Here is a 13,763-nt window from a genome sequence, read left to right as displayed (position 1 = left end):
CAAAGGACGAAGTCAAAAATTCCATGTGGCATATTTTGATTGAGACCAAAGTAACTTTCTGGATTCCAGTCAAATATACTGATAGTAGAATTCTAATGACCATAAATGTAACAATCACACTATAGTCTTTATATCATCTAAGAGCAGGAATTACTCTTACGAAGTTTCAGGAACACTCACCTGTCATTCCATGACTTCTCATTCTTCCCATCTTATACTCGGCTTTTAAGGATGGCAAGAGAGCTGCTCCAATAGCAATTCCATCAATCATGGCACTGAATTTAAGAACTATGGGCTTCTTTTCCAAACCTTCTGGCAACTGTGGAAATTCATTGGTTTCAACAGGTGTCTGGTTTACACTTGTAGGCGTCTTTTCTGCAGGCAACGGTGTTGCAATATCTTCTTTTGCAGGCTGTGGACTATTTATACAATAAACAAAATTAGTAGATACAACAATATATAAAATAATGTCCTGAACACGCAAATTTAGTTTAAGCCAGAATATGTCCCTCCAAATGACTACATAGATAAGCTGCAATACTCACACTGTAGATGGCTGTCTGATGAGATCAGAGATCTGTTTTGAAAGCTGATGAGAACTGCGTACCATCATGCTATGAAGCGTAGCTGGATGCTGTGGAATGTTGATGCTGATAGCACCTACTTTGAAGACTGCAGCATTATTTGTTTTCAGCCCTCTTTGGGCACTATAAAGAGCCTGCGATTTGGCAATGCTGCATTTCACCACCGTTCTAACAAGAAAAAAACATTCTTGTTTACATGCTTTAAACATACATTTTAAAATGAAGAAACGTATCCAACATCTCTAATGTACGTGCCTCCTTAAGACAAGGGAGCATCCTGTCCACCCTCAGAGACACATTTATATTAACAAGGCCATCTCTAAAAACTCCTCCATCAGATGATATAAGCCATGTAGGACAAGGGCTGAGGGAACAGGTAGTAAGCTGCACCATCCAAGCAACTTGTCCACATCCTCAGGAGTCACAAATTGAAACTGATCCAATCCAATCATGCAAGAGAAGTTCCTGGACACTCCACCCCGCAATTAGACTCTGCCACAATTGAGATGGCAGTCGAATGCAAGACATTTTGTCTGCAAACAACAAATAGTGTCACAACAGATAACTGAAGAATCCAAGATCGAATTAAAGGAAGAAGAAACCCAAGTTAGTTCCTCTACAACCTTAGATAACTCCGCTGGATGTGAACTTGTGGATGCAATACAAAAAACAAACAAACTTTCTTTGCTGTCTGAGCATAGATCTTCAAATGTGTTCTATGTTGTAACCTGTCGGATTCAAGTCAAGTATTTCTCTTCTTGTGCCCTAGTGTTCTACCTTGCCACTTCAGCACCCGCAATTCTTCCATATATCATGAGAGAAAGCCAATTTCCTTCAAATGTCCCCACAAAATAGTGCCTGTTCTCATTATTCAGTCCCAAAGTGCTTCTCAATTCATCACTGTGCCTTGACCTCTAACTGTTGGCTAGGTGCTCTTTTCAATCCAATTCCCTCAACTGTGAAAATCCATCCATCCCCTTGGGAAGTTTCCAAAGGCGGGAACTTTGCACTTTTCACAGGTGACGTTTCTTAAAATCACATTTTTTAGCACGTCCAGAGTGCTGTCCCAGAGCACTTAAGTATTTAGGAGTCAGAAGTGAAAGCAACAAATTAATCCTCTGTGATGGAAATAGCTATTCTCTGGATTAAGGCAACCAAGCCATAAAATATAGGCCATTTGATACCACAGCAGGATTTATCTGAATATTTCATTCAGTGGTTTTGAGAAACTTGCTGCTTGTTGTTGCGAATAATTTTATCTTATAACAAAGAAATGGAAGTATCTGGTAATAAAAATAATGAGTTGTATCTGAAAATCTTAAGCAACCAAGTAAACAAAAGAAACAAAACAATGATGCTGTTGTCTTCAAATGCTGCACTAAAAAGTGGCATTTCACTCCTAATCATTCCATTAAAGAATAGGAGTGATTTCAAGCAAAAAAAATTTTTTTTTAATGTAATCAGAAATGGATTAATTGCACTGCCAACACTTCAAAGTAAATCTTTGGACTATAGAGGCTTCCTTACATGTTCCAAAGAATCCAGGGGTGGACAACACCACTGATCCTTACCATGATGGAGGTATCAAAAAATATCAGGGGGCCTCTAGCAGATCCTACGGTGGTCCTTAGACAATGTACAAGCCTCTGGTACAATGCACAGTGAGTTAATGTCACCATACTCTGCTGCACCACAGTCTTTCACACCAAAGCCTGCTAGATGCTTTAAGGAACACATGGCTTGGATAGGATGGTCCAGAGTTATTTTCGGACTATAAGGCTCACATGCTATTTCCAGAGCAGCCCAAGAACCTGCTAAAATACAAGAAGTTCTGAGCTCACGCTCTAAATCATTTTGCCCAACCAGAAAAACAGTTTGCTCTCTGTAACTATTGATCTGGTAGAGATCCATTGATATGCATAAGAATGGGTAATGCACTTGCACAGGACCCTCTTGGTAAATGCCCACTCGGTAACATGCTGCTCGTCAAGGCAACTAAGCCCTGCCTACATGCCTTCAGCATGCTATTTAAAGGCAGGCTGGGCACCATGTTCTTCCATTCTGGGACAATGGAAGACGATCATTCCGAATCAGGTGAGTTTATCATCAAAGGAAAATAGCTTGCACACTCAACATACATATAGCAAAGCACTACTGCAGAGAGGTGGTCCGGGAGGGTCTTATGGATACTGACGGATCTCTACCACATCAATAGTTACAGGTGAGCAACCTGTTCATCTGGATCGAGATCTGTCGAGATCCATAAGAATGGGTGTTTAGCAAGCTCCCCAAAGGAGGGTGCTGTAGTAGCTATTGTAACACCTGCTTCAAAATGTTTCTCCCAAAGCTCACCTCCGCAGCAGAGTGCATATCTATGGCATAATGCTTGAAGAAAGGTAATTCAGTGAACCAATTTGCTGCTTTACAGATGTCCATGAAGGTTACCCCCAATAGGTGTGCAGCTGAAGAAGCGTAGGCACGGATAGAGTGGTCCTTGATTACTTCTGGCAGATGAACATTCTGTTGCTTGTATGTCAGTAGAATGAGTTCCACCAGCCAAATGGACAATAATGAGTCCGATCCCCCAACAAGCCAATAAACTCTCAAGAAGAACTAGTCCGAGGAGCAGCAACAACCTGAGGATTGCACACAACGGCTGTCGGAAAAGAACTGAAGAACATGGCACCCAGCCCACCTTTAAATAGCATGCAGAAGGCATGTAAGCAGGTCACCTCGACGAGCTGTGGCATGTCACCAAGTGGGTCCTGCGCAAGCGCATTACCCATTCTTATGGATCTCGATGGATTTCCAGTCACCCTCACCACTACTTAATACTGGCTTTGCAAAATGATACTCTTACAAGTATTTAATTTCCTCCTAGTTCACTTTTTAAAAATCTGTGCCCCTTATCCCCAACAGGAAGACTACATTTCATGACACTGGGTGCTAGGCTGCAACCATCCTAAAACAAAGCAAGATCAAATCATGAACAGCCCAAAACAGGGACTCCTTGTGCAAATGGAATATTGGGAACTGTGAGACACATACTGAGCTACCAACTCACACAAGGGCTTACACCTTTGACTTAACACCCAAGGCAGCCCCACATAAGCATCCTTTTCCATTCATAGGCATTCGTTACAAATCAGTAGGGAAGCTAGTTTGGATATTTAGTGGAAAGTCTTAAAATAAGAGATCACACCAGACTATTTTAGTTGTTTTACCTTCTCATGGTAAGAATTATCTTTCTACAGTATATGACTGAATGCAGACAGGTAGCTTGTGGTTATGCTGGGGGTGGGGGCACATCGAGTAAAATTGCTAAACAAATATTTATCCTAGAGCTTTTTAAATTATAACATGTTGCTATAATTTAGGAGCAGCTGAATACAATTAAAGAGAATAAACTATACTGATAACTATACAACACACAGTGTTAATTTCAAGCCATTTAAACATAATGTGACATACAGAAATTCCTGTTTGGCTGTGCTTGTTGGTGATGTAGGGAAATCCTCCAGTCTACAGGTGAAGATTGGAGAGAAAGCGAAAAAACAAAAACAAAGCAAAATAAAGAACAGTCATGCAGAAGAATTAGTCAGATATTTATAACCCACAATATGACCATCTGAAAATATTAGTCTTTAAGCAGTGTCATCTTGGAGGTGTGGGACTTCAAGGTGGAGTCAGCAACTCTGTCAAGTACCTGCTCATTCTTTTCACTGCAGGCAACATCTCTGCCAGCTCAAAAGGGTGTGTACGCATAGCTATTCCCTCCTCATTAAAGAGAATGGGGAAAGCCACTAACATAGAAGCCTAATGTGTTTATTGGAGAATACCCTTAAAACAATTTTTGAAGCTAACAGACTTTAACTGTATCTGCTAAAGTTGTTTGAGTGGGGCTAAAACTCACCCTAAAAGTTTGTTTGTATTACTGAAAAATATACAGAGCATTCTTCAAAAGAGTTAAGAATTAGGGAGGAAAATGGTCCAAAAGTTACATCAAAACACTTCATGGTTAATATATATAGATAGAGCCAGAATATCATACTGAGGGTTATTTAGCTAGTTCTGAAGAACCATGTGAAAGTGAAGCTCAAAATAAGGAAGCTCAGTAGTGTCTTGCTATTCTAACTTGAGAGTTCAAAATGAAAGAAAAAGAAACCATGCACTTTCAAATCCAATTGTGTGAACATTCAGGGAGTTCATGCACAAAAAGTGGCAACACTTGTATTAACATCGGAATATGTAAAAATGAAATAGAATTATGTAAGAAAAGAAATTAAAAATTCTCTAGAAAGGGAAGTTTTATGTTTAAAGGACCCAGTACAGAAAATCATAGAAAGTTCTAAGAATTTCTACATTCAGTTCAGTAGATCTGTCAAGATAAAATTATATAGAATTTTAATACTAAGGTTATAAGTTCTCATGTAATGAATCTGAACATACATGGAATGAAAAAGTGCTTAGAATTCCAAGACTTTATATAATAGTTATAACATTACAAATATTATAAACAATTATAACATGACCATTGGGGGAAAGAGGATAGGGAAAGAAAGTAAAGATTTAGGTTATATACATTTAAGCTGCACAAAAAAAGGACAAAATGCTTAGGGATACTAGCAACCTCCTTCATTTCAAGCTTATGTGGCTGGATTACCACCTTTCAACCATTATTCCAAATTCTGCCATAAACTAAAGAATCTTGTTAACAGGAAGTGGATAGTCTCATTGTCTAGTGCTTGCTGTACACATGCATGTGATACTGCATATTTTTAATGTTAATATTTGTCATCCTTGGTTATTATTCATTTATGCAGTTCTAAAAGTATCAGAAAAACATATGAAAGGCTTTTCTTTATTACCATCTTGCCACTCTTAACTCACTAAGAGCCTTGCAAATACTTGAAATTCAGTAAAATTAAATGTCTAAAGAAAGGAGGGATTAAATCTTGTGCTTTATATTTTCTAGGCATAACTGTTGCTCCCACTGAAAGCACTGGTTTAAGAATAACTTTCTTTAAAAAGTATATATTTGTACTCACTGAATATTTGGTGTGATTCCTTCCAGGAGTACAATATTAACACCACCTATATGAGCAGTAGCACATGTCTCTGTCATCTTTTGATGCAGTACATCTTTAAATAGGAGGGAGAAAGACATGTGTTAAAATAGTGTAACAAATATATAATTAACATACATATTTAATTTTTGGAAACAACATAAGCCAAGCACAGCCCAGATGTCATGACATTCAATTACTAAAATATATTTACTGTTGGTCATTTTGGAATAGGCTAAAAACCCTAGATATATTTTTAATACCCAAGTCTGATGTTATAAACACTTTAATTTACATAAATCATATTGAATGAATGCAATTTCTTGATTAACCCAATTTTTATGGCAGATCTGTTTTTCAGGTTAAACATACTATTATCTTCATACATTTCAGGAACAAAAGCAGCATTGGTTGTTTTTTTTAAAGGCATCCTATTATATTATACGTCCTAGAAACAGCTATACAGATACATGAATGGTAAAAACAAATCTTTCTATTAAGTCAACTACCTTTCATCTTTTCTTTGAGAGTAAAGCTACCATGGATTCTCTTCAATTCAGATTCCATTGTCAGTCCACCAATATCTGCTTCAAGATGTGTGCGATTCACCATGCCTATTCCAAAAACTATCAGGGTTACATGCTGAGGTTCAGATATGACCAAGCTGCGCTTCCTCTGTGTTCTGCTTAAACTGCTGTTATCCTGTTCATTCTCAAAGGCAACCCTACATGCAGGTTCAGTAGGACTCCGAATACCTACAGGAAAAACCAATTAATAAAAAAGGATTTGACAGAACTGAAAAAGACCAGAATCCACAATTGCTTGTAGCTAAATTCAAGGCAGATGTTATATTTTGTAAGTAATTTCATACCAGGGCCTTATAAACATAGAACAAGACCACCAACATTTCTGGTTGCAGTTTGAAACAAACCACAGTTTCCTGCTTTGTCCGAGTATGGCAAACCATAGCTTGTACAAGCCATAGCTTGTACGAGCCATAGCTTAACAAGCCAGGTTCACATTTAACTAATTATGGTTTTTACAAATGACAATTGCTCATATTGGGACAAAAAGGGGGAAACTGCAGTTTGTTAAAAATCACAAGAAGCTTTAAATTTTCTCCCTTGGTACACAAAGGGATGGGAGGACGTGAGTGCATGAGCCCAAGGCTTCCTATAGCAACATTCTTCTAAAGGTAAAATATGGTTTGTTATTGCATCTGAATGTGGTGAATGTCTGTCAAAGGCAGTTATTGCTCATCATGTCTGGATTTGAATTCTAGTGATTTTTTAAAGGACAATAAATAAATTTATAAATTTATTTTAAGTAAATAAATTTACTTTATTTAAGTAAATAAATTTATTTATTTACACAGTCAGACAGGTGTTATTGACTGGTTTGTTTTATCCAGACATCGAGTACTTCCCAAGGACATGGGATGGCTGAATTTTATTATCAATGTTGTTGCTGTTATTATAGATATCGTTGCAGAATATAGGCTGTTCCCAGTAAAGTTGCTTTTTGTAATTGACTGATGGTGATTTCTGTGGCCCCTATGGTGTTGAGGTGCTCTTCAAGTTGTTTTGGGATTGCACCTAGGGCGCCAATTACCACTGGGATTATTTTGGTCTTCTTCTGCCACAGCCTTTCAATTTCAATTTGTAGATCTTTGTATTTTGTTATTTTTTTCTATTTCTTTTCCTTCTGTTCTGCTATCCCCTGGTATTGCTATGTAGATTATTATAACTTGTTTTTCTTTCTTCTTGACTACATTTATATCTGGTGTATTGTGTGGCAGATGTTTGTCTGTTTGTAGTCATAATAGTAATAATAATAATAATTATTATTATTACATTTATATCCCGCTCTTCCTCCAAGGAGCCCAGAGTGGTGTACTACATACTTAAGTTTCTCTTTCACAACAACCCTGTGAAGTAGGTTAGGCTGAGAGAGAAGTGACTGGCCCAGAGTCACCCAGCTAGTATCATGGCTGAATGGGGATTTGAACTCACGTCTCCCCAGTCCTAGTCCAGCACTCTAACCACTACACCATGCTGGCTCTGGTCAGTGGTTCTTGCACGCTGGTAAGTGCTTCTGCGTCAGTGACGACCAGTGTCAGTGCTTCTCTCGATGGAACTAAATAAATGTTAACACACTGGAGGTATCTTATTGCAAAATCTTTTAACTGTTCAACTGACAAAGAATCACTCTCTAAAAGATGTTTTACCTGTTGGATAAAAGGCTTCAGAAGATTTTTCTAAAATCCCTGTTGGATCAGAGATAAGAGAATAAAAGTTCAACAGTTTATACATATTTTGCCAGCACTCTGCAGACGGTTCACTCTGCTCTGACACCGTAATTGAATCAGAGTCATCCATATGAATGGTCACATGATCCACAACATCCTTTGAGCCTTTTCTGGATACTTTAGAAGTCCTTCTTTCTGACCTCCCAAGAGAATTTTTACTTCGAGTTTCTTTTTTATTGCTCTCATTAGATCGTTTGTTTTTTGCATTGTTTACTCTGTTGCCACCATTGAGACTTCCTCGAGAGCTGCGACTGAAATCAGACGAACGAAAGTCTCTGTGCTTGCGGGTTTTAAAGGTGGGTGTTGGAGAAGCTGAGCCAGCTGTGTACCTGCTGAGTTTGATGTCTGTCTGTGTAGCTTTGATGTCATCTATCATAGTGCTGAACTGGTGAATAAGACGAACCAGTGCCATATCTACATGCTGGCTTATAGACTGACATGAGATTGTAAAATTGCAATGAAAGGTGCTATAATAACGTTTGTTGAAGTCATGAAATGCAAGGGCACTGGTGGAGTTCTGGGGTGTGCACACAGACTTCTCCATTATGACTGCACTGATGCTGAACGTTTCCAACATTAAGGCTGGTTTGAATTCAAGTGGAGGAAGATTAACTGCTCCTTGCCTAAGGGGGAAAAAAAATTAAAATAAGCCAAAATTTAATGCACCAGCTAATTGTTAACATCAAGCTCTTCTTGAAGTTATATCTTCCTCAGTATATTTTGCTAATCAGCACTATAGCTTGCTAAGCACCTATGAATTACAATTTGTCATGCATATATTTTATCATCCAGTCTTAAGCAAAAAAAAAGAGGCACATTTTCATGATGGATTTGACATATGAATAAAATGAATACGACATGAGTGAAGGAGAGCATGGCTGTCTTACAACAGGTTCATGTTGATGAGCTGTGTGATTCCTACACCACCCACACAGATCTAATGACCCACTGGCTACCAAAACAAAAACAGGCGATGGGGAGTTACTGGCAAAGAAATTGCAAAATGCAGATCCACTGTGAAAAATCTGTATCTATGCATGAAGTAAAACCTAGCTGTTTTCCCCACAAGCCCAAGTCAGACCAAACGTACTCAAATTATATTTCATTCATTTGGTCAGAAAAATTTTCCTAAATACAGAATTATTTAAGCAATTACAATTATATTTTAAAGTAAATCATTTTAAAGCCTGTCACTCTAGCAATTGTGTCTCATATCACCAGCCCATTATTTCTTTAAATTCTAGGGCTGAATTCTGGATTGCTTAGAAAGAAAGAAAATCAGAAAGAAAAAAGCTCAAATATTCTGAAGTGATTAAACACAGTGATGCTCTTAAGGATAAAATATACATTGTTGGATCTTGAACACGATACCTTCGTGCTCTTTTGCTTCTTCTCTCCTTTGCTGTATCTGAATCAACAATGTCTGCCCTAAGGCAATCTAGAGTTCCTGAGAATGAAAGGTGTTCTCCAAAGTACATCTTGTAGCACAATGGCACTGCATCCTGAGACTGAATTCCTGTGTGGCTCAGAAGAGGTTTGAAAACAACCTATTAAAAAATAAAGCACAGTTACTTCTTGGTGAAGAAAGTTAACAGGTTTGCCTTAAAGTTTTGCCTCATCAAGATCTGAGATGCACCAGAAGAAGTTAATGTTTCTCAAAAATGGTCACAGTAGATGTTTCCTTATGGGAATTAATCAGAGATGATCTCCTTCTACATAATTCTCTCTGGAATGGAGAAAACCAACAGAACCTGGAGGAAATGATACACTTTAAGCTATTTTATTTAACTAATTTATATGCCCTCTTTCCTAACCAATATCACCCAAAAGCATCTGCAAGGTGGTGGTGTTGATATAAGGTATAAATCTATGTGAGTGACTGACCAACCACAGCAACTTGGTACAAAGAGAGCACTGAAGATTTAAAAAGCAATACATAGAGAAGCACTGAAAATAATATCCCACACTTGTAATTCAAGAGTAATACAATCCTCTATAATAAAGAGCTAAAGTGTGCGACTGTGTCTCTGCGCCCGTGTCTTTCTTGGGCGTTCTGGGCATGCGCGGAGCGCATGCTCAGAGCGCCCGAGAAAGATACGGCCGCAGGGACACGGGCAGCCATGTTGGAGGAGGAGAATGCCTTCCTTCCTTGAGTTGTGCTTTGGCCTGTTTGTGAGATGGTATTGTAGCGTTAAATGGAGAGTGGCAGCTCAGGGGTGTGTGTGCAAGAGAGAGTGAAAGAGAGAGAATGTGTAATATTTCTTGGTGATTAAGAAGATAAGAACAGCTCTGCTGGATCAGGCACAAGGCCCATCTAGTCCAGCATCCTGTTTCACACAGTGGCCCACCAGATGCCTCTGGGGAGCCAAAAGGCAAGAGGTATGTGCATGCCCTCTCTCCTGCTGTTGCTCCCCTGCAACTAGTATTGAGAGGCATCATGCCTCTGAGGCTGGAGATGGCCCACAGGATCCTATTATACTGTTATTTGTTTACTTTTTAAAAAATAATCATATTTGTGTACTTCCCAAACGCAAGTATCTGGGTGGTTTACAACAAATTTAACAACCAGCAACCAACAGTCTAACATTTTAAATAATCAAAAAGGTTCAGAGACATGCTTTCCTGAAGGTAAGAAAACAAGAGTATTGGAGTGAGATACTGGAGATGCCTAACAGTCTACATCAGTGGTTCCCAACCTGGGGGCCTCCAGATGTTGCTGGACCACAACTCCCATCAGCCCCAGCTACAATTTATTGTGGCAACATGTGGAGGCCCCCAGATTGGGAACTAGTGGTCTACATAGTCATTTGTTTTCAACATTGGGAAGTGAAGCAGATTAAACAGGTTGCTCACCTGTAATTGCACTGCACTGCACCTGTAACTGCACTGTTTGTGCAGAAGCCAGTGAGGTCACAGAAGCTAGTGTGACCACCTCTGCAGAACATATTTGTGTAGTTGCAAACACAAGCACTGGCAAAGCCGATTGTGATGAGACTAATGTTGCTGCTAGTGTCCGAACTTAGATGGTTGTCACAACATGTGGGAAGTCAGTCTATGTCAAGGAAGAGGAACATGCCATTGAAGCTAGGACTCTAAAGAGAGAGGCTCTGTAATGTGAATGGGAAGTCTCCTGATCTATAGATTGGAGATGCAGATCCCTCATTCTCTCCATAGAGGAAACCTGCTGTGCCTTCCACGAGCAGTATTCCTCATAATTGTATGGGAGTTCTGGGAATGATGTGCAGCAGAACTCCCTACGAGCTTCCCAACACAGGAACATGGGAGCTGTCATAATTTACTGGTCACCTCCAATGCCCGAAGCATTTACAATGAGGTGTAGCTGGGAGTATTCCCTCCCTGCACTGCCTTCCTGAATCCCACTTCTAGCTTGAGTGGTAGGTCTAGGAGTGTAAAATCTTGCAGGAAACATAGAGGGTGTCTTTGGTACTGCCACAACCACCTCCTCCAAATCAGTCTCCTCATCCAGTCCATAACTGAGATAGCCCTTAAATGTGGAGGCTGATGGAGTGCTTTCTGTCGAATCCAAGAGGGACATCAGAAATATTAATTCCATTGGGACCAAAGCTCCCTGTAACCCATGCCCCTCATCATCAATCTCAAGTTCAATAATTGACCTCGAAGGATACCACCAGCTCTCAGTCGAGGGGTGCCCTCTCTCGACATTGTAGGAGACTGTTAAGGCAGTCCTGCTGCAGACACTGAAGGCGACCAGCAAGGCATTGCTTGTTCACTTCTCAACATCAAAGATGTACTCTTGAGTTGTGCCTTTGTTGTTGACTGTAGGGCTGTAGAGGCTTTCTGCATCGATGTCGATCTCACTGTTGATATAGAGTCCTTCTGTGTCGATGTCAACATTTTGTTGACATCGACACAAAAGTTGAAGCTGCAACACTCTTTTTGTTGACATCGACATCAAAAGTTGAAGCTGGAACACTCTGAGTCTGCAGACCAGTAGGGGATGGAGTGTCCCCTCTCGATCTCAAGGGTGAGGTGGTACCTTTTTGTAGAAGAAGAGGCAAGTAATTCCTCCTTGCATTTATTTTTACGTTTTTGATGATGCATCAACGAAGACAATCCCTTAGGCATTGAAGACATGGTCAGCTGAATCAAAGAGCTACTCGATGTTGAGGTTTTAGACTGAGAAGCTGCTACAGTCCCTGATATCGACTTTGACGGAGATGGAGACTGAGGGATCAAAGTGCATTCTCATAGAGTGGTCGAAGTGCATTCTCATAGAGTGCTGCACAAAGCCTGAGAGCTCTATTTTTCAGAGTTTGTTGAGAAAACAACATGCAGATCTTGCAGGTCATCGTATTATGCTTCTCACCCAGGCACAAAAGACATGAGTCGTGATGGTCCGTAGATGGCAACTTGCTGCCACACTCAGTGTATCTCTTAAATTTTAACATCCATTTGTGGTGCAAGCCTGCACCCAATCCAAAACAACCAAATTCCAACATCCAATTAGCAAAGAGTGGTCAAAATACAGTCCGTAATCAAAGCCAAACCTATAATTATGATCTGTTTTTCTTTCACTCACAGAACCTAACAAATAACCAACAGGCCTAAACAGAGCAAAGTGTACGCTATGGTGACTCGAAAGGAACTGAGGTGGCACTCTAACTGCCAAAACAAACAGCCATGCCAAGCATGAGGGCCGGAGCACCCCAAGGAGCTTGGAAGATTCCACCCGTGAGGACCTGTGCAGGCACTGAACCCAGACTTATCAATAGCAATAGATCACTTACAGACCCATTTTTATAAAACAAATACCCACCTGGGCATCAGCGAGTTGAACAGCAGGAAATCCTTGGTTACCTTCCTCAATACCAGCAATGTCATCCTGACTGGTACTATGTTGTGAATGTGTTCCATCCAATGTGTTCTGATCACTGGACATTACTGTATTGAAGTCAGATGCTGAAGGTATAGTAGGAAGATTTGGGGCCACACCTACAAAACAGTTCCTGCATTAATTCTCCAGTAACCAATACCAGGTCCAAGTACATGTAGACATCTTCAGCTTACTCAAAGGCAGCAGTGAAATTAAAGTTCATGGTAGGGAAACTCTTTGTATTACCCTAACCATCATCAGCTCATAGAGAAGGGACAACAAGGTTATGAAAATGGTTAATGGCAACCTAAGTCCTGACTAGTGAAAATCACCTGAAATGATCAAGATCCTTCATTGCCTGGAGTTTGCATCACCCCTCTTTAAAAGAATAGCATGATCCTGCTAACCAGGCAAAGAGTCACCTTTTAAAATAGTGGTCTCTTCTATTTAGCAGGGACAACAACTGTCCTTACTCAGCTCTAGGACACCATCCCTCCAGTGGCTGTTGCTCGTGTCTCCCCTGTGTTTCCTATCAGCCCCTTTGGAACAGAGAACCATCTTATTCTATATAAACCACTCTGAGAACTTCTCTCTTCCTCATTTCAAAAGAGGCATTTGCTCAGATATGGCTTACTAAAGTCATGCCTTTGTCTTGTGTAAATTAGGATTCTAGAAAATGCTTTCCTGACTTCCATCCTATTGAATAGGTACTGATAACAGATGTGAATAATTTAAAACATTAAAAGTGCTCAGGTCAGCTTACTGGAAGCCAAGCCTAAAGTCATGTCCACAAGATGAATTAGCGTTGAGGGTGGTAAGTATTTAACCTCTTCTCATTGGCCCAGTGTGTTAATCCTCTCTTGTATTACATAAACACTCTTTTTGCCCAGCCAATGAAAGCGAGTTTTTCATCTGGAACGCAGAGTGTGCAGTTCTCTAATAACAACCCA

At 39.9% G+C, this 13,763-nt stretch overlaps 1 protein-coding gene across 12 annotated transcripts in view; it reads right to left on the bottom strand.

The window, feature by feature from the left end:
- BLTP1 (bridge-like lipid transfer protein family member 1) overlaps positions 1 to 13,763 on the bottom strand; it is a 201,468-nt gene that overhangs the window by 66,511 nt on the left and 121,194 nt on the right. For 11 of the 12 annotated variants that reach the window (XM_053253722.1, XM_053253721.1, XM_053253726.1 and 8 more), the window contains 8 exons: positions 12,757 to 12,932; positions 9,330 to 9,505; positions 7,878 to 8,581; positions 6,160 to 6,405; positions 5,633 to 5,726; positions 4,056 to 4,106; positions 546 to 752; positions 181 to 419 (listed from right to left, as the gene is read on the bottom strand). In XM_053253722.1, the coding sequence (XP_053109697.1) occupies positions 181 to 419; positions 546 to 752; positions 4,056 to 4,106; positions 5,633 to 5,726; positions 6,160 to 6,405; positions 7,878 to 8,581; positions 9,330 to 9,505; positions 12,757 to 12,932 (1,893 nt within the window). The remainder of the gene's footprint in view (positions 1 to 180; positions 420 to 545; positions 753 to 4,055; positions 4,107 to 5,632; positions 5,727 to 6,159; positions 6,406 to 7,877; positions 8,582 to 9,329; positions 9,506 to 12,756; positions 12,933 to 13,763) is intronic. The other variant, XM_053253723.1, reaches the window with a different exon arrangement.

Source organism: Hemicordylus capensis, chromosome 5 (genome assembly GCF_027244095.1).
Source record: "Hemicordylus capensis ecotype Gifberg chromosome 5, rHemCap1.1.pri, whole genome shotgun sequence".
In the NCBI taxonomy this organism is placed as follows: domain Eukaryota; kingdom Metazoa; phylum Chordata; class Lepidosauria; order Squamata; family Cordylidae; genus Hemicordylus; species Hemicordylus capensis.
The sequence above is the reverse complement of the archived record's forward strand: the minus strand, read 5'-3'. Positions and strand labels throughout refer to the sequence as shown.